This window comes from Rhodnius prolixus, unplaced genomic scaffold (assembly GCF_049639745.1).
Source record: "Rhodnius prolixus isolate KJV_2025 unplaced genomic scaffold, Rpr scaffold_11, whole genome shotgun sequence".
NCBI lineage: Eukaryota > Metazoa > Arthropoda > Insecta > Hemiptera > Reduviidae > Rhodnius > Rhodnius prolixus.
The window spans coordinates 5,492,338-5,517,314 of record NW_027411625.1 but is presented as its reverse complement, the minus strand read 5'-3'; the positions used below and the strand labels follow the sequence as shown (position 1 = coordinate 5,517,314).

The 24,977-nt window shown below is 34.7% G+C and overlaps 1 protein-coding gene across 1 annotated transcript in view; it reads left to right on the top strand.

The window, feature by feature from the left end:
* The first annotated feature begins 268 nt into the window (after positions 1-268).
* Positions 269-24,977, top strand: part of LOC141459450 (uncharacterized protein ZK1073.1) — a 113,304-nt gene continuing 88,595 nt past the window's right edge. Inside the window, exon 1 of the mRNA XM_074138560.1 lies at positions 269-637. Coding sequence (XP_073994661.1) covers positions 569-637 — 69 coding nt within the window. The 5' untranslated portion in view covers positions 269-568. The remainder of the gene's footprint in view (positions 638-24,977) is intronic.

Here is a 24,977-nt window from a genome sequence, read left to right as displayed (position 1 = left end):
AATCTATCTAGTAAACATGCTAAGTATACAGGAAATTTGTTCTGCTAGAAAATAAAAAACAGTACGTCTGTTTCACAAAGATATTGTTTATTTTATATTTTAAAGTTTATCAAGAAACCTTTTTTTTTTTGAAACACTACTTGTATTGTGTTATATTTCAATTTGGAACGTTTAAATACGCATTTAGTTTTTGTCTAGAGAGGGGAAGGTGCTGTGCTCGTCCGGGCAGGGCACCTTGGAGAGGGGGTATTACAGAGGTAGTTGGGCGCATTCAGAAACTCTACTCGGACTGTCAGTCGATGTGAGATGCGCTCGGCGTAGTAAACGCTAGATATCGTATAGTTAACAACATTTAACAATTTTATCATTTTAAGGGAAAACCAAAATTAAAACGTTTTAATTTTTATTTTTTATAATTTCTATTTATATTTCTTTTTTTTTAAGTTAATCCGGATTAAGTTATTTATTCGCTAGTATTTTATTATTATTTTTACTTTTATTTTTTCCAAAATTCTGTTCCTTGTTTCACTGCACGTTGCCGAAATATTTAGACAATCCTTGGTGAACAATGGCAACCAGACCACCAACTCTGGATGAGCGAAGGCGTTCAAGCATCTCCTTTCCTCAGGAGAAAAAGGTAAGCTCCTGGAATTATCCTTTTTAGTAATTTTTAATTATTTTATTTTAAGGCTTCGTTTAAAAAAATATAAATTTTAAGGTATTTTACAATCCTTATTATTTACAATTTTGATTTAAGCTGTCAGTAATTTTTTTTTTATTTTTCATTTTTTAAAGGAGGGGGCATTATATTTGCTAAAATTAAATTTTATACTTGTAAATTAATATTTCTAAGTTTATTACAATTTCAAAATTGTATTCTACCAAATCATATTAATCTTAATTTTTAAAAGAAACGGAAGTTATTTTTAAAGATCGCAGGAACTGACATACTGATAGTGCTATCACACCCAAGCGGTTTGTTGTTGAAGTATTTCCCGCCATTTTCAACTACTATCTATCCTATATATATATATTTTCTTTTTTATGAACTTTTTATTTATTTACATTTTACTTTATCTTTAGCCTAATCTTAATCTTAATTCCCTTAATACGTCGAATTTTCGTTCAAGATATAGTTTTTAAACTGCCGGTCCAGAAAAATTTGTTTAAATGAGAGAGAACTAAAAAAATTTATTAAAATTCTTACGCTGAAACTAACTTATGTGACCACAATTTTTTTTAAATTTGGTCAAATTTAGTTTAGCTCAGTACAGGGAATATTAAAAAGAGTGGTAGACCACTCTGTAGACTTCTCAAAAAAGTTATTTACGAGGGTCGTTTGAAAAGTCCGTGCAAAAATAAAAACTACTTAATTTTTTGGGGTAAACCTTTTTTATTTTTCAACATAGTCTCCTTTTAGGCTTATACACTTCGTCCAACGCTTCTCTAGTTTGTTGATCCCTTCCGAATAATAGGATTTGTCCAAGTCTGAAAAATAGCCATTCGTTTCTGCAATCACCTCCTCGTTTGAATAAAATCTTTTTCCCGCCAGCCATTTCTTCATATTGGGGAACAAATAGTAGTCCGAGGGAGCCAAGTCTGGAGAATAGGGGGGATGTGAAACGAGTTGGAACCCTATTTCCATTAATTTTGCGACCACAACTGCTGAGGTGTGAGCTGGTGCGTTGTCGTACATAAAGCGAATTTAAAATGAATCAAGAGATATGTTAGGCTTAATTTTTGTGTAAAACTTTGTTCAAAACTTTTTTCAAAATTTACTGCATTATTATTAGAAAAACACTGTTGTAGGAACTAGGACATCACAGTTCGCCTTGAAAGGCAATAAAATCCCTTTAGAAAAAGTTTCGAACAAAAGTGATAAGCCTAAAATATAAAACCCTTTGGCGAGACACCGAAGAAAGACATGGGAGTACTCGAAAACAAAGTAAAATATATGAAATTATTTTGTCCTTTCATAACTTAAAATTGAATTAATTTCTTAAAAAGAATGCTGTAGTTGTAATTCTTAAAAAATCAATTAATTCGATTTGTAATAGTAACCAGTTTGTTAATAATAAAAATGTAATTTTTCTTACAAAGATCAGAAAAAAATTGATTCATTAATTAAATTTAATGCAAAATTTTATTGACAATTTCACATTGCTGACGACACTGGTCCTGCAGAATTTGACTTCATGTTAAAACCGCTTTTGCATGTTCGGTAATCCAGCACCATAATGTTCTTTAAATCTTTTCTGCTTCAATTAATAATCCTAAGCATTCTTTAGGTTTTTAAATTCTATATAAAACTCTTAGGTTGGTAGCATTGGTTAAATTAACGTTGACGTCATTTTTTGTATGTTTAATTCTCTTATAATAATAATAATAATAAGCCTTTATCGGTTTCTTTACATATTTACGTACATATTAACTGATTTATAAAATTTAACATAATTTATTTGTTCTTTTTTCTTTTCAGTTAATTATAAATCAAAATATTTAATCAAAAACAAAAACTAGTTTTTTACATAAAATAAAACATAATTATTTCCAATTGAAACCAGGCCCTCATTGAGCATAGGCCTCTCCCATCTCTGTCCATTCGCCTCTATTGTAGACTCTTTTATACCACTTGTGTCCAGCTACCTTTACTATGTCATCCTGCCATCTCATCTTCTGCCTTCCTTTCTTCCTGCTGCCATAAAAGGGCGTCCATAAAGTTGCATGTCCTAGACCATCTTCCATCATTACATCGCACAACATGGCCAGCTCACTTCCATTTCAGGGTCTTCACAGTATTTTCTATATCTCTAACTTCCGTTTCTTGCCTAATTATTGAGCTTTTGATTCTGTCTTTTCTTTTTACACCTTTTATACTTCTTTCCATTGCCCTTTGCGTCACTTTTAACTTATTAATTATTTTCTTTGTTAAAGTCCATGTTTGACACCCATATGTTAAGCAAGGCATTGGCACATTGCGGTTCTTCATTAGATGCTTCAGCGACTTTCTCTTAGTTTCCAATAATTGATTCTAAGCTTCCAGTGATTGGCAACACTGGCTGCAGTAATGTTTTAAAAGATTTTTTAGGCACAGTAACTTATCTTGATTGTAGTTTCCGACTGTAAAAAGAGACCAACTCCATATATCAACGAGTTTTAACTGCACAAATCGCGGATTAACTCCACTTTTTTTGTAATATCTTAAAATTTAAGTGTGTCAAAGCACTTGGTTCAGTCATTGCTTTTTGTATTTATAATAAATTTCCCAAATAATAAAGATCAACACCATTAAACGACAAAACATTTTTAGCCATTTAATAATAAATAATTAATTTCAGACGCCCATTTTGATTAACTCCAGCTCTTATGTAAATCGTTGCTATAATTCAACTCAAATTCAGTAGCTGGCTCTGAATGAATTTATTTGAATTTATATTATAAAAAACAATGTACATTATTTCATCGCATTTCTCCATTTTTTTTGTATCATGGAGTTGTACAGTGAACCGCTCATATCTGGAACAATCTGATGTGTGGTCTCAATGTTTGTTTTTTGCTCACTCTACGGTAGATAACAATATCATTAACTGATTTCTAAAAAAATAAAAATACTTTTTTTTTTGGTGACTAAGAGACCAAAAAACTTATTATTTCCTCGGAAAATACTCAAATACTCAAAATAGAAAAAGCGACATGAAAAATTTTAGTGTGATAAGAGAAACAAAGTTGAAAATTCTATGAGTAAACTACGAACTCGTATAAACTAGGAAACGTTGGTGGACAAGGAACGGCCCTAGTACATCAATGGGCTACCTGAACAACATGTGGTGGTCACATGTACAAAAGCAAACCAACAATACCTCCCAAACTCACTGGTTTTGTGGGTTGCATCCCCCACAGTGAAGTCTTTCCAAAAAAGCACTTGGATATTAACAGTCAGTGGAAGGTTTCTATCACTCTTTACTTCTAAATCCTAACATTTGAATAATATTTCATTTTTACATCTAACCTTACAAGAAAATCTACCGCAATGTATCCAATAGTACCGCCTTGAAACAAGTACCCTTGAGAAAGAAATTAAAAAATTAAATACAAAATAAATCTGTCTAAATACGTAGTTTATAGTAAAAGATAGGAGCTATTTTCAAGAACGTGGACAATCCATTGAGTAAAGAAGTACTTATCAGGATAATTGGAGGCCTATTGACTGGCCACTGCAGGCTCAGGAAGCACATGCATCGTATGGTCCTGGCAAATGGCAGCCTTTGCCAGGTTCTGTCAGGAAGAGGAGGAAACGGCACTGCACGTGTTGTGACAGTATGAGGGGCTCGTGTGGCTAAGGATGTTACTACTCGGGGAGGAAAAACGAAGGCCTGGTGAGCTTTACCCAGGAGTCGCTCTCCCAGCATTAAGAGTCTGATCAAAAGGACAGGTCTGGAAAGTGAGCTCTAGAGTAATGGGAGCCACAATAGATCCAAAGGGGTCGCAGTGGCGTAGGCCTTGGGCCGCCCTACTTAGAATCTTAATTCTTCTTTTTTTAGACATTCCATGTTTGGTATGTTTCTAGAATGTACAGCTCATGGGCAGTAAATATAGAATTTTTCTTTCTTGGGCAGACTACAGTATATCTGTACTCCCGTCGATTTTATTTCGTAATCCGAATTCTTGTATCTAACATAATTCCTTGTGAAACATTTCCAATATTCAAAACTTTAATCCCAGCAATCCAAAATACATACTCAGTACAATCGTTTAAGTCACTTCTATGAATCCAAATTTTAATTTGGGGTCTGATTAAACGGACAGGTCTGGAAGGCGAGCTCTAGAGTGGTTGGAGCCACAATAGATCCAAAGGGGTAGCGGTGGCGTAGGCCTTCAAGGCCGCCCTACAAGAATCTAATCCAAAGAATTACTTCAAATGGAGGAATTTTTTTTTTCAAAAATAATCTTAGCGACACATTAAACCCCACTCAGATTTCTGTACGCAAGTGTATTTTTCGCAAAATGGCCTTTTTAAGACTGCCTACTCATATAATTTAAAAAAAAAAAAAAAATAGTAAAAAGCAGAAGTTTTAGCACACATACTCATATAATGATTTTGGGGAATATTGAGGTGCGGTCAATAAATTCACAAACTAATTTCGTTTCTTCATACCCAACGTTTCGGTAAATATATTACCTTCTTCAGGGTATTGTAAAATTTGTGGACAATAAGCAGGCTGAAAGCGAAATACGCGGTATGCGGATCGTATCTTCACAGGATCAACAAAAGGTCCTCTCCTCAATGAGAAGGAAGATTTCAAACATATAATGTAACGATATGTCCACGTTAGGTAGTAGAAAGGAAACGAATGTTTGACGATATATACAGGTAATTAGATGCACCATTTCGCTACGAAGACGTAATATTCTCCACCATCATCTATGTGCTTAAATCTATAGCAGAGCTAGCAATGAAATATGAATGTATTTAAAAGTTATAGCCGATTAAAATGATTAGAGAAGGATTACGGTGATTTTAATTTCGGTTAAGCTATAAGGATGGCAGAAGCACAGAGTACTGATCCATCCATTAGTTTGTATGTAAATAGTTGTATATAGTAGAGGGATGAATGTGTGAAGCGAATGTATTTATAAGTAAGAATGGAGAGTGAGTGATATTCTAGTGATAAGCACCTAGACGATGCTGGCTGTATGGCGAAAGCCAATGCCAAAAATAAGCCAAAAAAAAATTGTGGAGTTTAATGTTAAGCTACATTATCATAACTGTTCATCATCATAACATCATCAACAGTTATGATGATGTAGCTTAACATTAAACTCCACAAATTGTACAATGTGAGTCGTTTTCAAATATTTTTTTTCTAGACAATTTCAAAAGATTTAAAAAAATTTATATATTTTTTATTTTACTCAGTTTGTATCTCGTATATTAGTGTAATATTCTTTTTGTACAGACCCTGAAGAAGGTAATATATTTACCGAAACGTTGGTATGAAGTAACAAAATTTGTTTTAATTTATATTCACCTCAATATTCCCCAAAATCATCAATTAACAACGGCCGAAAAACCAAAACTATCATACTCATATAAATGAATTATTGCCTATTTTGTTCTGTTGTCCAACAACCGATTAGGTGTCGTGAACGGAGGCGACTAGCAAACATACTTTACTGTAAATTTCTTTTACTAACTATTAAATAAAATCCAAGGCCTCTAGACCGGGGAATCGAACCCAGTACCACAATATAAGCTTAGCTTTGCAGGACTCGCCTCTAACCGCTCGGCTATCGTGGTTATAAAATGATTATAAAGACTAGTTTTAAAATGTAAAAGTAATGAATTTGTTTCCCAAAACCAACCCTTCTCCAAAAAAAAAAATTGGGTAAGCCTTTGACAACATCTAGGGGAGGATGTGGAGGGATGGGACATTTCTTATTTTCAACTTTTTATAATGCTATCTGTATTATTTAAGAAGCAGACAATTGTCAGATTTTAAAATTTTACCCTTAGTGAAGGTATAATTTGTGTCAAAGTGTATGAATATTAAAAAGTTTACAAGTAAACAACCATATTTTGTTACAGTACTAAATGTCCCATCCCTCCCACTCTGCGGGTGGGATGGGACACACTTGCAGGAGGAATGGGACGGTCCTTTTTGAACTACAATGTTCACTTTAATAACAATAAAAGTCTTAGAAAGTAACTCTAAGAAACTTTATTTCAGTAAATACAAGTATTATCAGGGGCGGCTTAACCTATAGTGCAGGGTGTGCAATGCACACGGGCGCCGCCGTCTCAGGGGGCTCCGCGGCGCTCCCTGAGACAGCTAAGAGCATCGTCTTGGACCATAATGGTACAACAATGATATGACAGAAGCGGCCAGCCAGCGCGGTGGCGGCAGTTATCAAACGCGATAACTTAGTTAATAGTTGTAGCCGCGGGGGGGGGGGTCAGGCCTAGGGGGCGCCAGGGTTTCATTGTACACGGGCGCTTCACGAGCTAGAGCCGCCCCTGAGTATTATTATATCTAAACATTATGCATAATTATCCTCAGATCAACAAGATTTAGGCAAAAATGCTATAACTCGCAAGATCTGTCTCGAAATAGAGCATGTCTTTGAATCTGGCTCTAGAATCTACTTGAGCCTTTGGTAAACAACCAATAATATCCTCTTCTGGTACTATATAAAACTACTACTTATATAAAAAGTTGTTTACAAAAAAAGGTAACAAGAACATTTTCTGAAAATGCCGTTTTTACTCATTTTCGGCAACTTTTTTCTCGAAATATGTATATCAGATATGGGTTGTCGCAAAATATTACAGTTATAAAGGAGGGTTTGCCCTATAATTTAAAGAAAATTTGGGAATTTTATCTTTTATAGAAAAAGAGAAAAAAATTGTCAAAGTTGGGTGTTTTTGAACGTTACGCTTTTTCGTGCAGTTTTTTTGTCGATCAACCCTTATACAACTGCCCTACCGGACAGTTTTAATAAATCGAATTCGAGAAAGCCATAAAATGAAGTATTGAAAAAGTTATCGTTTGACGCTAGATTTTGATTACGTCGTAATATATTTGAAGTAATAGGTGAGAAAGTTAGTTGTAACATTTAACGAAGTATACCAGTTAGAGAACTTAAGTGTTACGAGAGATAACTGAAACTAAGGACGTGTTAAAGATTCAGTTGTTGTCGCAACAAATAATTTGCTTTAGTTAGGGACAAAAGTAGTAGCAGGAAGTGGAATTCTGCCTAAACTCTTACAATTTCTGTATAATACAACGCAGGATCTACATTATAAATGATAAATGGGCTTGATTACTAAAAATTATATTTGAATGGATCACGTCCTTATTCCAGCTTTTTGGCCCCATTTATCGTTTATAAAAACAATTTTATTTTATATTTTTTACGCAGTTGGTTACTAAAATTGTTACTTAATATTTAAAACTTTTATTGCGTCTTATTTTTAGGGACTGGATTAGCTGAGTGATTAGCATACCGTATTTCCATGCGGCGATCCTGGGTTCGAATCTAATTGAAGGCCCTTATATATTTTTTTTTTCTTTCTATGTGCTTCTTACAGGTAATGGAACAGTATTGTCTGATACGAGAGAGCACTGTCAGTGGGCAGGCAGTGCACCGAAAAAAGCTCCTACTACTGCAAAGAGGAATTATTACAAACGTTCAAATTTTAGGTTTTTTTTAAGTTACCCGGAAATACGCGTTTTGAATTTCTCTGTGTTCGAGGCGGTATATGATCCGTGCTGCAACCGTTGTATGACCACTAAGATATGTGATGAGTAAGGAACGGATTTTTATGTATTTAAAAATGCCAAATATTTAATTAAAATATGCATTTATTTTCGTCAATTATGTGGAAAATATGTGATTTTCTTAAAATATTTTCTGGAATATTTAAGTAAAATGGACATTTTTTTTTATGAAAATGGAATTGGGGGGGGGGAGTTATAATTATTTATACAAGAAAAGAACATTTTTACAATTTATAATAATTTATTAGGAACAAAATAATTTGTTTTTACAAGTTATAATGATTTATACAACAAAGAACATTTTTACTATTTATAAAAAGATGTGTTAAATTTTCAATTTTGAAAACTTCACTCTTCGAAATTGTTTGCAACCACATGAAATTTCAAATGTTAGAACGTAAAGTGGCGACGATTTGGGCGTAAGATGGACTTGTAACGACTAAAATCCTTTGAAATGAGGATTTTTAAGTTTGTGGAAACGGATATCTGCTCTAACCAAAGCCCGACACAGATCTGTACTCAGAGTAGACTTACTTGATGATGGAGATGTAAGGAAGGCTTGATAGGACGTCCTCTCTTTCTTTCTGTTTTTATTCTCTATGTGCGATCCGGTGGCAATATGTTGGGTGACTCGGGAACGTTGAGAGCAAGAAACGCGCTTGTCACAAGCTGTGTAGTACAAAATGTCTCCATCACTTCGAAAAAGTTCTGCTGGAAACTCGCGAAGATATTTAGCAACCAGTTGTTTGTTTGAGGCCGATGTTCGTGGCATTTCACCCAAAAAAGAATACACTAAGTGACCGAACGAAATGAATTGGACACTTCAACGAACGAGCTGAAAGAACAGACAACTTCAAAAAACTAACAAGTGCCCGTCACTGTTTAGCAGCATTCTGTGTAAATTACAATAACCATTGTACCCACTGTGATTCACAGCCCTACAGTCTGTGGTTCACAGTTCCTGTCAACCACCTCCCAATTATGAAAATATGCCCAAAATGAAAAATATGAAAAAATATGTACATATTGATTAAATATATAGAAATATTTATTTATTTTAATCAAATATGTATAAATATGCGATAACGTCCAACTATGTGGAAATATGTGAAATAAAAGTAGACTCAAACGGCTTAAAAAGTGTCAGTATGAATACTTCTAGTTGAAAAACGTCTGTAAATTGCCTAGAAAAAAATATGTAAATACATACGAATCCGTTCCCTAGTGATGAGGCATCTATTTATACGGCAGAATTAGTCTCTTATACTGATGTCACTGAAATATATGTGCTCCTTGTCAAAGAAAAAGTTTCCAGTTCTAGCTTGAGTTCACTGCATAGATTAACAAACTCGCACGGATTTTGTAAGATGAATCATATTATTGCGGAAATAGTAGAGCGTACAGCACTTCTTGAAGAGGAGAGCGTTTACGTTCACTTTCTTTGGGTAAGAGGACCTAGCGGTGTTGAAGGGAATGAAGTAGTGGATACACTCGCTAAAGATGCCACTGAAAATGGAGGATTTGAAGAGTAAAGTTCCAATGTCGGATTTAAGAGCAAGAATAACCAAAACGGGATTACAAATGTGGCAGACAGACTACAGGAATAGTACGAAGGGTCAATTATACAAGCGTATGGTGAACCAACTGCCTAAAACACCTTGGTTTAAAGGTACAGGCATGAACAAAAAGATTGGTTACTACAATTAGCAGATTGCAGTCTGCGGGTCGTACCTACGTACATCGAATCGGTAAACCAGCTACTCCATTGTAAAAAAAGTGTCAGGATGAAGATGATTTTAAATATGTTATGGAATGCCCACTGTATAAGAAAGAAAGAGATGAGCTGTTCATCTCGCTTTACAAACATTTGAGTGCGCCGTTTAGATACGAAGACATCATCTTTTCTAGTAATGTCTATGCCCTGAAACCTGTTGAAGATTTGATTAACAAGTATACTTGTGGATAGGAAGGTACATAGTTCAAATATCTTAGGAAGGAATAAGCTTTGATGTTGGCTGTATGGTGAAAAGCTAATGCCAGAAACAAAAAAAATAAAAAACCTCTACGTGCCTGTAAACATTGGATTTTGTGGGCAGTTTATAAGAAAACGCCTAATTTTTTTAGGCGGGGCTTAACGTCCAACTACCAATTAGGTGTCGTGGATGGGGGCGGAAGCTCATACTTTACTAAAAACAATTTATTTCTAACAAATAAAAAGTAGCCATACGCGGGATTCGATCCGGGGATCTCCTGCACACAAAGCCACTCTCTTAACCACTAGACCAACAACCTCCCCTAGGGCAAACCTAACTTAAAAATAATAATAAACGAATTCTCTTCCCTCTGTCGATTGTAGTCGATATGCTCCAGTATCACTCCGGCTCCATACTACTTCCTGATGGAAGCTGTAAAGGATGTAGCGAGGGAGATAGAGGTGCCATCCGAGCACAAGAGGTTTTTGGTGTGACGAGACGGCCTAAATGATGAAACGCTTTAAAATTGTAACAGTTCGAATAAACCACTGTTTTACGTAACGCCAGTGCATTGAAACAAACAATTGTGATAGATACCAGAGATAGAAACATCTTAAAAATAACTGACGCAGTGTTTTATTTTTCAAATCGCAACCAGTCGCATCGTTCTATAACAATGCAGTTATAACTACTAGATTTAAGTTGGAATAGTGCCTCTTTGTTTTAAGTTATTAGCTACTAGATTTCTGAGCAATGTATTTGGCTGCATTACAGACTAGGCCTGAAAATAGTAAACAGACTCAAGGATATCTATGAATCGAAACTATTTTTGTCCCACAATATTGTAATAGTAAAAACCATAATATTCTGGCTAGATTATAGTTCCTTTATTAATTTTATTTTAAAACGAACTAAATAGATTCTTTCCTTTATTTTTTTTACTTCCATTTAGAAGTACTTGGAAGTAAAGGGAGCTCGCCATAATTAGCAAAATTGGAGTTTTTTGAATTACACTATTCTAAAAACAGTGAACACTAAAACACTGTTTTAGAGATGTATCAATGTAGTGATGTATTTTATTATCTCTCATGTAATTTACAAACTTAAAAATGGGAGGTGAAAGGGCCTCATAAGTGGAATAGCCTAGGGCCTCTTTTCATCTAAATCCGGCCCTGTGTATGAGGGTTCCATGTCAAACGTTTGTCCAGGTGGAGTCCTAGTTAACGGAACTTGAAAAACTGCAGGGAGTGAAGGGTTTTATGGTTTAACATTGGATTTTTGTTCATTGATTTTTATTCTCCACTTCCGGAGCTAGGGTTACGGTTACAGGATGTTAAGTAGAGCTTGGAGCTCAGCTTAGAGCTGGAAAAAATAAGGTTCTAACACTCACACGACATGCTACTACTATTCCGAAGGTTCTAACTTAAAACGTTTTTTCAAAACCCCGAACATTAGATTCATTCGAACTATAAAACCAAAATTATACACCTTGTAAAACCGTACATTACACTGAAATTTAAGTTTAAAGGGAAGTCTACTCCATTTTCTCCTCAGGAATTTCCCTAAAACGAATTCTTCTAGAAAATTAATTAATAAAATATATGCGAACAAAAGGAAGATTTATGAACAATCGTCGTAGCCATTTTCAGAGATACTTTTAAAAACGTGAACTGCATTAAGTTTAGGGTATTGGATTCCCACGCGGAAGTCCAGGGTTCGAATCCAGCAGCTGGCCCCTTAGATTTTTCTCTTTTCCTAGGAGCTTCTTACAGCTCCACTGTATGGTGATGGACAGTGTTGTCTGTAACGGGAGAACACTGTCCGGAGCCGTGCACTGAATAAAGCTCAGGGCGTCAATAACCTCTGATGTTGACGCGCCTGAAATCATAAAAATAAATACAAATAATTATAAGGAATACTCCTTAACAAAAACTTAAAGTTTAAAATGTTAAGTATAAGGGTTGATTAAACGCCAAAAGGTACACAAATCAGCGAGTACCCAACATTTCATTAATACTTCATTAATATTTAAGTAATTCTACTGCATTAATTTTCATTAATAAGTTATTTTTTTGAATTTATTAGATATCACAGACCCTTATGCTGGCCATTTTCGTCTACAAAATATATGTTCAAGTAGCACTGTAGATTGACTGTAATATCTAGTTATTTATAATAATCAAACTATTAATTACAGGTTAAAAAGAAAAACGTTATAAAAAATAAAATAAAAATATGAGGCTAAAAAATTCAAAACCTTGTTTAAAAAAATGCTTACACCAACTTACATCAATGATTTTGTTTATTTTTTTATTTTCATTTCTTAAATAAAAATCGTCGGTTTAAGTTCATTCTTCGATTAAAGCAATTGTTATTTTATGTAGTAGTCAAACGTTTATAATAATAGGTAATAATTATCTGGCTTTATCGCAAATAATGTAGTTTTCTTCAATTACATTCTCAATCTAGGTATTCATCCCACAATGTTGTATATATGTAATATAAAGTAAATAAGATATGCATATATTTAGGACAGCTAATTATTCCAGTAGTTTACTATAAGTAAAATTAGGGGGACTAAATTAAATTACAATAGAGAAATGAATAATTATTGTTTAATAATCTACTTGTTATTAACTGTGTGTTAATTGTGCTCACGAATATTTCGGTAAGACGAATTCAAGACAGTAACCTACTCTAACTTTATCTTTACTTTAACATGCATGTACGTATATATGATTTATCATAGTTATAACAAAAAAATAATATAAATGAAGTGGCCAGCATAAGGGTCTGTGATATCTAATAAATTCAAAAAAATAACTTATTAATGAAAATTAATGCAGTAGAATTACTTAAATATTAATGAAGTATCAATGAAATGTTGGGTACTCGCTGATTTGTGTACCTTTTGGCGTTTAATCAACCCTTATACTTAACATTTTAAACTGTAAGTTTTTGTTAAGGAGATTTTTGTACCTTTTGGATAGATTTTCCTTTTTGTCTATTTTACAAAGTTACATATCTGCTTTACAGATTTTTTTAAAATTTGGAATAAGCAATTCTATCATTATAACCTGATAAGGTGTTAACTACCACTGGAGAGATCTTTTTAAAAAATGATTGCAGTTGCGGCTCCCAAACCATCCTCAATAACAATTTTTTTGAGAAAGCGTTTTGAATAACATAGGAAGGTATTTGTACGTAAATAGCAAAATTAAACTGCGATTTCAGTACTTCCTTTTAAGAGGAGTAAGAAAAATAAACTAGGATTGCAGTACTTCTCCCTAAAAGGCAAAGAGGCAAAGATTTTTTAATCGAACAATTCATTGATTTAAATCGGTTCACTCATTGTTGATAATTTAAACGATTGCAGTACTTCCTCTTAGTAGGAGCAAGAGAATCAGCAACGTAGAGGAGCTTTAACCACTTAATCGAGCTGAATTTTATCAAAATCGGACTAAGCGTTATAGAAATATTGGTAATAATAGTTTTAGAAAGGGCCTTATTTGGGTGGGGCAAACTCCCCTCCTTATGAGGCACGGTGCAGAGACTTTTAAAGTGCAAATCTGTATAAAATTTCGATTCGAATGACACTTCATTCATAAAAATCGGTTCACGTGTCGATAATTTGAAACGATTGCTATACTTCCCCTTAACAAGTGTAAGAGCTGATCACCGCTTTAATGTTACGTAGGGGAGCCCTAACCCTATCATCCTACCAAATTTTATCAAAATCGGGCCAAGATTTACAGAGTAATTAGTAATAATAATTTTGGAGGGGGCCTTACATAAAGGGGGCTAACTCCTCTCCCATTCGATGTACAGCGTCGAGACTCCCAAAAGGCACATCTACAAAAAATTCCGAATCGAATGACACCTCATTCATGAAAATCGGTTCACGCGTTTAGGCGGTACGCGGTTTACAAAAAAGGTAAGAACAACAACAAGAACAAGAACAAGAACAAGAACATTTTTTGAAAAAGCCGTTTTTGCTCATTTTCGGCAACTTTTTTCTCAAAACCTATTAGATCTGGGTGGTTACAAAAAATTACAGTTATAAAGGATGGTTTGGAGTAAGATTTAAAGAAAATTTGGGGATTTTATCGTTTATAGAAAAAGAGAAAAAAATTGTCAAAGTTGGGTGTTTTTCAACGTTACGCTTTTTCGTGCAGTTTTTGATGGTCAACCCTTATACAACTGTCCTACCGGACAGTTTTAATAATTTTAGCATTTTAAATTCACCAAAAAATTGAAACCAATAAATGTTAGGTCTTTTTTTCTTGTTTCAAAAATTAATAAATGGTAAAAGAAAATGTAAACATTTTCCATCGTACATAAAATATGTTATAAAGGAAAAATCTACTTATCTTCTTGATTAGGGTGCACCCAACTCGAGTTTTGCATTGTTCGCCCCAATTCTTCTTGATCTTCTTCTTCAGCTTTTTGCCAATTTTATTTGGTCAGCACCCGTTTCCGTTGTAGTCTAGTTTTAACCTGGATCCTGGTAGTACCACTGATACTATACATGAAGAGAATCCTTCGTGAGCCGTTGAAAATTAGCTGAACTTATTCTCCCTTTGCATTACAATGCAAACTAACAAATAATGCAAAACAACTCTTTGTTGTTCTTTGTGATACATTCCTCTGATAACGGTGCAACCTATTATAGTCTTTCTACAATTTAAAACTGTTCGGTAGCACAGTTGTATTCAAAAAATGCAGTTTAGGTTTTTTTTTTTTTTTTTTTGGCATTGGCTTCCGCCATACAGCCAGCATCGTCTAGGTGCTTATCACTAGAATATCACTCACTCTCCATTCTTACCTACAAATACATTCGCTTCACACATTCATCATTCTACTATATACCGCTATTTACATAAAAAAAACTGCTAATGGATGGAGCAGCACTCTGTGCTCCTGCCATCCTTATAACTTAACCGAAATTAAAATCACGTAATCCTTCTCTAAGCATTTTCTTCCATTCATTCTAATTCGGCTATAGCTTTTAAATACATTCATATTTCATTGCTAGCTCTGCTATCGACTTAAGCACATAAATGTTGATGGAGAATATAATGTCTTCGTAGTGAAATGGTGCATCTAAATACCTGTATATATTGTCAAACATTCGTTTCCTTTCTACCACATAACGTGGACATATCATTATTATATGTTTGAAATCCTCCTCCTCATTGCAATCTACGCAAAGAGGGGAGGACCTTTTGTTGATCCTGTGTAGATACGATCCGCACACCGCGTGGTTCGCTCTCAGCCTGCTTATTGTCGTAACAACCCATTTATTAGTGACAGTTCCCTTAAACCATGGTTTTCTAGGTAACTGATCTGCCATAGTTTTATAGAATCTACCTTTATCACCATTATTGTAATATGTCTGCCATTTTTGTAGTGCTGCTTTTGCAATTATACCCTTGATCTCGGTGTGTGGTAATTTATAATTAGCCATTTCCCCACTATTGGTGGCTTCCTTTGCAAGTGTATCAACAATTTCATTCTCTTTTATACCACAATGACCCCTTACCCACAATAAATTAATGCAGACTCCCTTCTCTTTAAAAATGGCAATAGTTTCTACAATCTCTGCGATAATGTGATTCATTCCTGCAGACTGGTTGTGTATATGTGATAATTTACACAACGCACTCTGGCTGTCACTAATAATGGTATATTTTTTCTCCGACAACGAATAAATATATTTTAAAGCCGTTAAAATAGCAATTAGCAGTTTAGGTTTTAGCATTTTATTTTACATTGTAGAGGTTTTTAAGCAATTTTTCTCTCTAATCAAAATTTTACTTCCTTTTTAGCCTGTGTGATAATACTAAGACTGTGTAGGAACTAGAATTACTTTAATGGTACTCCTGTAAACACTTTGCAGTTTCTTTGTAAATAAATTGTAAATAATTTAAAAAGAAAACTGCACGAAAAAGGGTAACGTTAAAAAACTCTTTTTCCATAAAAGATAAAATTCCTAAATTTTCTTTATAATTTAGGGAAAATCCTCCTTTATAACTGTAATTTCTTATACAACCAAAATCTAATAGATTTTGAGAAAAACTTTGTCTAAAATAGGAAAGAAAACAGCATTTTCAGAAAATGTTCTTGTTGTTACCTTTTTTTGTAAACAACGTAGCGTCTAAACGGGTGAACCGATTTCCATGAATGGGGTGTCATTCGATTCGGAATTTCTTTTAGATATGGTTTTTGGATGGTCTCGACGCTATAAGAGAGTAGTTAGCCCCCAAATAAATGGACCCCCTGTAAAATTATTGTTTTTTACTAATAACTCTGTAAATATTGGCCTTATTTCGATGTAATATGGCCGAAAGATTTGTTAATATAAATGCTTCTAAGTGATATATTGAACGGTCCGAGATGTCTTACCTGTGTTTTGTTTAAATTTTATGGTAGTTTTAACTATTCTTATGTTTTACATTGCTGTTTATTTCTTTGCTTTTACATTCTAGACAAGGTATCATAGAAAACGTCGCCCTTTTTTATTTTTGAAAAACAGTACATGGATTAAAATTTATAAAGTTGAAACATTAAAATTATTAGCATTCTCCGAGTTTTTTTTGGAAGTTTCATCACAATTTTATTTAAATTTATTAAAATATTTGTAAATAATTGTGCGGAATTGCGGTAAACATCTTATTGTTGTTTATATTAAGACCAATTCATTACATCAATAGATTACTATGGGATTGTAGGTTACACGTGATCCATAAGTAGTCGCTTGAAATTCAAATTCAGTTCTATTCTATTCAAATTTGTCTTGAAGTATCAAGATGTTCTTGCTTCTTTAAAATCTTCCCACGAACGTGTAGTATACGAGTATTTTATTCCATTTATTTATTTTTTTAAAGGCGCTTCAACGTGTAAGTTCATTGGCGCCCAGGATTTCTTTTAATACACTATAGGCTTCTGGATAGTTTCATTCATTATCCATCATAATTGGATAGTGAGCTATAAAATGCTCCTAGGAAGAGAAAAAAAAATCTACGAGCCAGCAGCCGCGTTGAAATCCAGTACACGCTAACCACTGAGGTAATCCCATGCCTGTAAAGTAAAGTAATTGCCTTTTTTTTTTCAGGCGTACTTTTCACGTCCAACTACCAAATTAGGTGTTGTGGACGGAGGCAACTAGCAAACATACTTTACTGTAAATTTCTTTAAATTAACCATTAAATAAAAATCCAAGGCCTCTAGACCGGGAATCGAACCTAGTACCAACAACACATATTAGCTTTACAGGTCTCACCTTTAACCCGCTCGGCTACCGTGGCACCCGTGCCTGTATATTTATTTTATTCATTTATTCATTTTAATCTTCTTTTGTTTACTAATCTATCAGACTGTAATTTGAAAACTTTGCAGCCTCAACTCCTGGCTAAAAGATGTATTTTTTTTTTAAAAAAAAAAAGCATAAACAATTACGTATTATTTATATTAATTAACATTTTTCATAAATTAGGACTAATTTTCCTTTCAGTTTTGTTATTGTTGATTTATTATATTTAGTTTTTCTTATTGTTGATTTTTAGTTTCTGTTTTAAACTTAATTAAATGGTAATTAGTTTAAAAGTTGGAACAGTTTGGATACACTTGTAATAATAGAGTCAATGAACTCCCTGACGTTCGAGGCTACATAAACCAGAAAAATAAATAAATAAATAAAATAAAAACAGACATTGTCTATAAACGCCTATTACTGACTTGAGGGGGCCTCAAAACATTTATTTTGGGTTCCTATTAAATTTAAAATATTTATCTAGTTCACAATATTTCCCTTTCTACTGACCTTAAGAGGAAAAATGCTGGCATTAAATACACATCACCAATTTTTATGGTGCAAACATATTGACGTACATTTACTTTAATTATGGATGGCATGAGTATAGTGTCAGGTAGTTAACTTATTACTTGTATGCGATTACATAACAGCGTATAAATAGAGAGCCAAGGCCTGGAACCAAACTACGCGTAACCGCCGGAAATGAACAGCGTACGCCTGCCTTGGCGCCTTCTCTCTCTCTGACATATTATGTCAATTCTAATTGAACAATTGTTCTGCTCTTCTTTTGTTACTTGTCTGTGCATCATTTGCAAAAGAATATAGCTCATTACATGGTGTGGCGACCCTGAATCTAGCAAAGTAGATTAATGAGATAGGAAAAAAAAAGAATTAGTAGTAGAAAAACAACAGTACACTTGCAAAATCGCGTAAGTGGCAAATCTAAAATTTAAAAGAAACAAGAAAAAACTTTATAATTAAGGTAGTCATGAAATTTTATGTGCCCAATTTAATTAGGATTTTTAATTATTAAAAAAATTAAATTTTCCTACAAAAAAATTTGGTCTCAAATTAGTCTCACATCAGATTCTTATTAATTTTTTACTTAAAGATGGCGTAAAACAGTACAATACACAGTAATGGCAGATACAGTAGATTTCTGAAACAAAAATTGTAGAATTACAAATTAAAGAAAAGTCCTAAAAATAAGTAATAATTATTATTATAATTGTTATAGGGAAGGGATTAGTCGAGTGGTTAGCGAATACTGGATTCGAACGCGGAGATCACTGGTTCCAATTCTGCTGTTGGCCCTTAGAATGGAATATTTATTAAAATAAATATATACAATACATAAAATAAATATAGAAGTATAAATGTATAAAACATTTCAACCTTCTTAACTAAGTGAAGTAAGAGAAAAGTTAGGTGAGGAGGTTTGGAATGCTGGGAAAAAAGGAGAGGAAAAACCTGCAGCTGGTGTAGAGAGTTAGAGTAGGATATGTGTTAGTCTTCTGTGTCTGTATGTTGTTGAAGGATCTGTAGGAGGCTATGTCCGCGGCAGAGTGGATTAGGATGGCAGACTAGGGTGGAAAGGAGTTTCAGCAGACGATTTTGGATAAAGGAGTGTACCGGGAGATAATGGATGCAGTCTCTGTGGAGTGAGTCAATTCTAGTGCGTCGTGGAGAGAGTCTGTTGCGAGTCTGAGAAATTTGTTTTGCGTTTTCCTGGAGTTTCTTGATGTTGCTACTACAAGTCCAGGCTCCAAGCGGAGCAGGAGTAGAGCAACATCGGCCTGATGTAGAGGAGGAGTTTGTTGGTCCACAGTCATTTTGGAGTCACGTGAGAGTAGAGAAAATAATAGTCTTTCTAGTCCAGTTTGCTTGCGTTTACTTTGTCCTGAACGTGTGTAGTGAAAGTCAGTTTGTTGTCCAAAGTTAGGCCTAGGTACTTAACGTGGGTAGACCACGGGATCAGAGTGTTATTGTATCCAATTTGTCGGTTAAAAGTGGGTCTGCGTTTGGTGAAGAGTACAGCGTTAGTCTTGTCGTGGTTAATTTTAATTTTCCATTTGCTGCAGAATTTTGTTAGTCTGTCGGTTAGCAAGAGTAAGTCTGTTGGTGATGGTGTCCATTCTCCAAGATGACGTGTATAAATTTTTGGCCCTTAGATTTTCTCCTACGATGGACAGTGTTGTTTATAGCAAAAGAACACTGTCTGGAGCCCGACAGTGCACTGAAAAAAGCTCAGGGTGTTCAGATGTTGACGCGCTTTAAATACCAAAAAAAATAATAATAATAATAATAAGTCAGTGAAGGGATGGGATTAGCTATGGCGGTTGGCGATTTGGATTTCCATGCGGAGGTCCCGGGTTCGAATCCAGCTGCTGGTCCCTCAGATTTTCTCTTCCTAGGAGCTTCTTACAGCTCACTGTCCGGTGATGGACCAGTGTTGTCTGTAACAAGAGAACACTGTCCGGAGGCCGGCAGTGCACTGAAAAAAGCTCTGGGCGCCAATAACCTTGGATGTTGACGCGCCTTAAATCATTAAAAATAATAATAATAATAATTCAGTGAAGTAATACTTCCTTTGACATATTTTGACCAAAAAAATTAATGTAGCAACCTCTGCTGGCATCTAAGCTAAATATCAAAATTATCTGCGATTTTACTTATTTTGAGTTAAACAACTTATCCGATAATCTGGCCCGATTACAATTCTGGTTGAGTATGAGAATGATAAAAAAGAACTCCGTAAGCGCTACATATTTTTTTAATATATATTTAAACATTTTTGTATTTAACCCTGGTATAATTACAGGTATTGTAAGGCGCCACGGTAGCCGTGCGGACTTTGGGGAACAGATAAAAGTCACATGGGGCCAGGTCAGGCGAATAAGGCGAATAGCCTAAAACTGGGAAGTTGTACTTGGACATACAATGCAGTGTTGTCTTGATGGAGAACCCCGTGACTTGTTCTTCCACTAATCGGGTCGTTTTTTTTCCTAACTCTTTCTCGGAGTTGAGCAAGCACCTCACCGGGAGTAATGTTGATTAATTATAATCGATATTTTCATCCGTTTTGGACGTGGAAGGGCGACCCGAGCGGTCATCATCTCCGACGTCTTTTCGGTCATCTTTGAAACGCCTGAACCACTCAAAAACTCGCGCACGTGATACAACATTCATCGCCATAAACTTCTTTTAATAAAAGATAAAACTCAGTAGCGGTTTTACCAAGTTTTGATGTGAAATTTCACGACAATACGTTGCTCTACTACAATGTGTAGTATCATGTTTTCGGCAAAACGAAACTAACACCTCCTTACACAAAGGACGGTTCCGGTCAGACAGATTTCTCTACAAACATGTGGGGACGCTGCAATCGAAAGAGAAGGCTTTACGCTGCACAGCTGTTAGGTCGTTAGGATTTAGCGCATGCATAGTTCTTCTGTAGCAGCATCAGTCTCGTTATTTAATAGCCACACCTCGTAGTCTTCGGAAGAAGTAGAAGATTTTGCAACTATTTATTCTCTATCATTTTCTTTCATTTTAATTCGAACCTTAGTAAATAAACTGCAATAAATTAATATACTAAGAAGCGTTAATTATGCAAAAGAAAAAGTGCATCTTTTAATCAGCCTAGTGTAACCGATCGTTCTTGAATTATTGAGTGTCATGGTAGTTTTTGACTCAATGAATAAAAAACAATCTTTATCTTTCACAATTTTAAGAAAATACATTCAAAGCAACTGTTAAAGTAGGTAGCATCATGCTGGCTGGTTCAATGTTAAGAAAAATATCTACTAATCAGTCGAATGGCAAACCACTCCATTGTACGTACGAAGTTGGCGGTATTTTAAAGATCAAGTTCAAGTTAAACAGGAACAAAATTTTGTTGGCCCAGAATGGAGGGGAACACCTTTTTTAAAAAAATAAAAATTTAAAAAAAAAAATCATTTCTTGGTTTCAAGTAAAAATTTCTTGTTTTAAATTACATCATTAGACAACCAAAAAGCACAAGACTGTGCTTAATTAAAGCAAAATACTAACCTATACTCTAGAGCAGCTCTAAACAAGCGGTAAATTGAAGGCAAGATTGTAAAAATCCTGGTTTACACACTGTTACAAACTTACCAAGTTTTTACAAACAGTTGTAAGATGCTTTCATAGCCCATTCAGACCTACAAAAAATGCTATGCAGATGTACTATAGTGTCTTAAGTAATCAGATAAACCTATATAGCATATATTTTATAACAATTTTGGGGTTTACAAGGTTTTTGTTTTTGTGAGGGGGTAAATTTTCCAAATAGCATATTTAACCCTCAAACCACAAGATGAATTTTCTTGACACGAACACTAAGGTAGGGTCGGATCCGATCCGATACTATATTTTCTTGCTTACAGTGAAAAACTCAAATATAACTCAAAATAACACATTTATTTCTATATAAAATGTATAATTTTTTTAATAAATTGTATAATTTTATGGCATTAGTCTATTTAGAATGGACTAATAAGTGAAGAAATGAACTTGAAAAAGGAACTTTGTCTCAATAAAAACAAAACAGTTTACAAAAAGGTTGAATGAAAATTAAAGTAAAATAGTGGTGTGGTAACAAAATTATCGCATTGTTAAGGAAAAAATCATTTGATTGTTCGCCATTATCAGTGGGAACAAGTAGGACATATTTTCCAATCGTAAGGAGTAAATCCTTTGGAAAACGCTCGTTTTTCAGTCTTTTTTCTTCTAGAGGAAGCGTCAAGGCAAACGCAAGATTCTTGAGAAACGTCGAACGTGCATCTCCATAGTAACTTTCTTCATTTTTGTTCCACTTGTGCAGGACAAAACGTATAACGTTAATACCAAGGTCGGGTCGGATCCGACCCAGAATCTGACTTACTGAAAGAAATACAAACCTAGAGAGCGGAGAGACCCTTACCGAATCGGCGGAAACAGTGTGGCCTCTTCCTAAGGACTCACAGAAAGGGTATACCGAGTCTAATCGCTAAGAGTTAATTGTGGGGGGAACAATGGAAATTTGTTTTCGCCTCGGGTCGTATACGACCCGCATCTTGTGGTTTGAGGGTTAAAATATTACGCACTCCTCAGAAATAAATATGCCTTTTCCTTACAACAACAGTTTTAATTAATTAAAGTAAATGCACTAGCCAAAAAAGAAAATTAGCAAACCAAAATTGACAATACTCTCAACTTAAAGAGCCTAACTACTCTCTGAGCTTCAATGATCCCCAAGTTAAAATACAATATTGATTGCTAACAATGCCCCGGCAACATTATATAGGTCAAACTTTGCAAAATTCTAAAACAAACGTATTCACAAATACCAATACGTTTAGCAAAACAATACTAAACAGAAAATAATGCAAATAAACAAGACATTATTTTAGAACATTCATGTGACGTTAAAATTTTTGCAACAGGATAAAACAGGACAAAATAAAACATAATTGAGATGACTAAAATAAAAAATTTAAAAAAAAACCCTAACACCATTATTATTATTATTATTTTGATTTGAGGCGCGTCAACATCTAAGGTTATTGGCGCCCGGAGATTTTTTCAGTGCACTGCCGGCCTTCGGACAGTGTTCTCTCCTTACAGACAACACTGTCCATCACCGGACAGTGAGCTGTAAGAAACTCCTAGGAAGAAGAAAATCTAATGGGCAAGCAGCTGGATTCGAACCCGGGACCTCCGCGTGGAAGTCGAGTACGCTAACCACATAGCTAATCCCTTCCCTTCCGAAAGTGTCCGTGTGTTATGTTTTCCTTATGTTCCCTTATTATTATTATTTTAAAGACAAGAACTAACTTCCCAACATATATGGTCAAATTATCCTTAGGAATATTGAGGAGCGGTCAATAAAATATTTTGCAGACGTATTTCTTTTTCTTATAAACAACGTTTCGGCAAATTTATTACCTTCTTCAGGGTTATATAAATTTGTACAGTTATATGATCAAATACATCATCATATCAACTACATTAGTTCCCAAAAAATACTCTATCAACAATGGTTGAAAACTAGACCAACAATATAAAGGTTAAATTTTTTATTTCTTTACAAATCACAAAAATTCCCAAAATGCATTATTATAATTTGTTTGTACGTAAACTAGCGGTTAGTGAAAACTGCAGATTTTCTGTTTTCAATACTGGTCCATAGAAGCAGTGTCCAGTTTATTTATAAAAAAAAATTAGCTGAAAGTGTGTGACCCACTTTGGTCAGGCTGAATGTTAAACAGACAACAGAACGAAAATAACTTACAAAAGGCGTACTGACCTTCGATCATTACTTTCACATTCCAACAGTCTGGTACGAGTTCCTGTATAGCTTCTCATTAAGAAACGGACTTAAGTGTTTTAAGAGAAATTCTGTGATTGGAACATTACTCTGAATAGGCGTATAGCTGGCCAAGTTTGATGTAATTCTGCCAATAAGAGACAGGAGATGTTAAAATGGATTGCATGGTTCATGAGTTTTAGATGTTACTATTAAAGTTTTGTTTAGGCTGGGATACCCGCGAAAGACGCATTGATTCATAAAGAAGTGGCTGATTCCCTATACAGGGAATTCGGTCGTAAAGTAATCGCCTATTTCTTCTTTTTTTTTTTCAGGCAGGGCTTAACGTCCAACAACCAATTAGATATCGTAGACGCAGGCAGAAGCTCATACTTTACTATAAACAATTTTTTTCTAACAAATAAAAAGTAGCCATATGCGGGGATTCGAACCAGTGATCTCCCACACACAAAGCCACGTTCATGACCACTAGACCAACACTCGCCCCTAGGAATTTGGTAGTTGACAGAGTTGTTAGTGGTCGCATATCAAGATGGGTGAATAGCGTAACTAGTCCTATTTACTTACCTACTTTTTTCTTGTTCTTAGCTCTTATGCTTTTCAGCGTTGAGCTTTAGTTAGTTTAGGGCTTTAACCATCTCTATTACTTGCCAATCTTCGGATAGATGTCCTTGTCTGACCTCGCTTTTGCGCTAATCTTTCGATGTAGTCCAAAATAGCCCAATTATTGGTTCTGCCTCTTGGTCTGCGGCCTTCATATTTGGCCCCTATCAAGAACCTAATTTTCTCCTCTCCACTTCTCTCAGCAGACGTGGCCAAACCATCCCAGCTGCCGATTCTCCAACTTGGTTACGAAGGGTTTGTAATGGTTTTTGAGGAGATGTGGGTTGTAGACGTTGACGGATAAATAACACTTTGGTATCGGTATAAGATTTTATGTATTTATATGACTGACTGCCAAGGACTGTATACTTTACACTACAAGAACAGAACAGACTGACTGACGTGGCTAAAACGATGTGTGCGATTCAAGTGTAAGACTTTGAACAGGATTCCTTTTAACGATGTGTACAACTCAA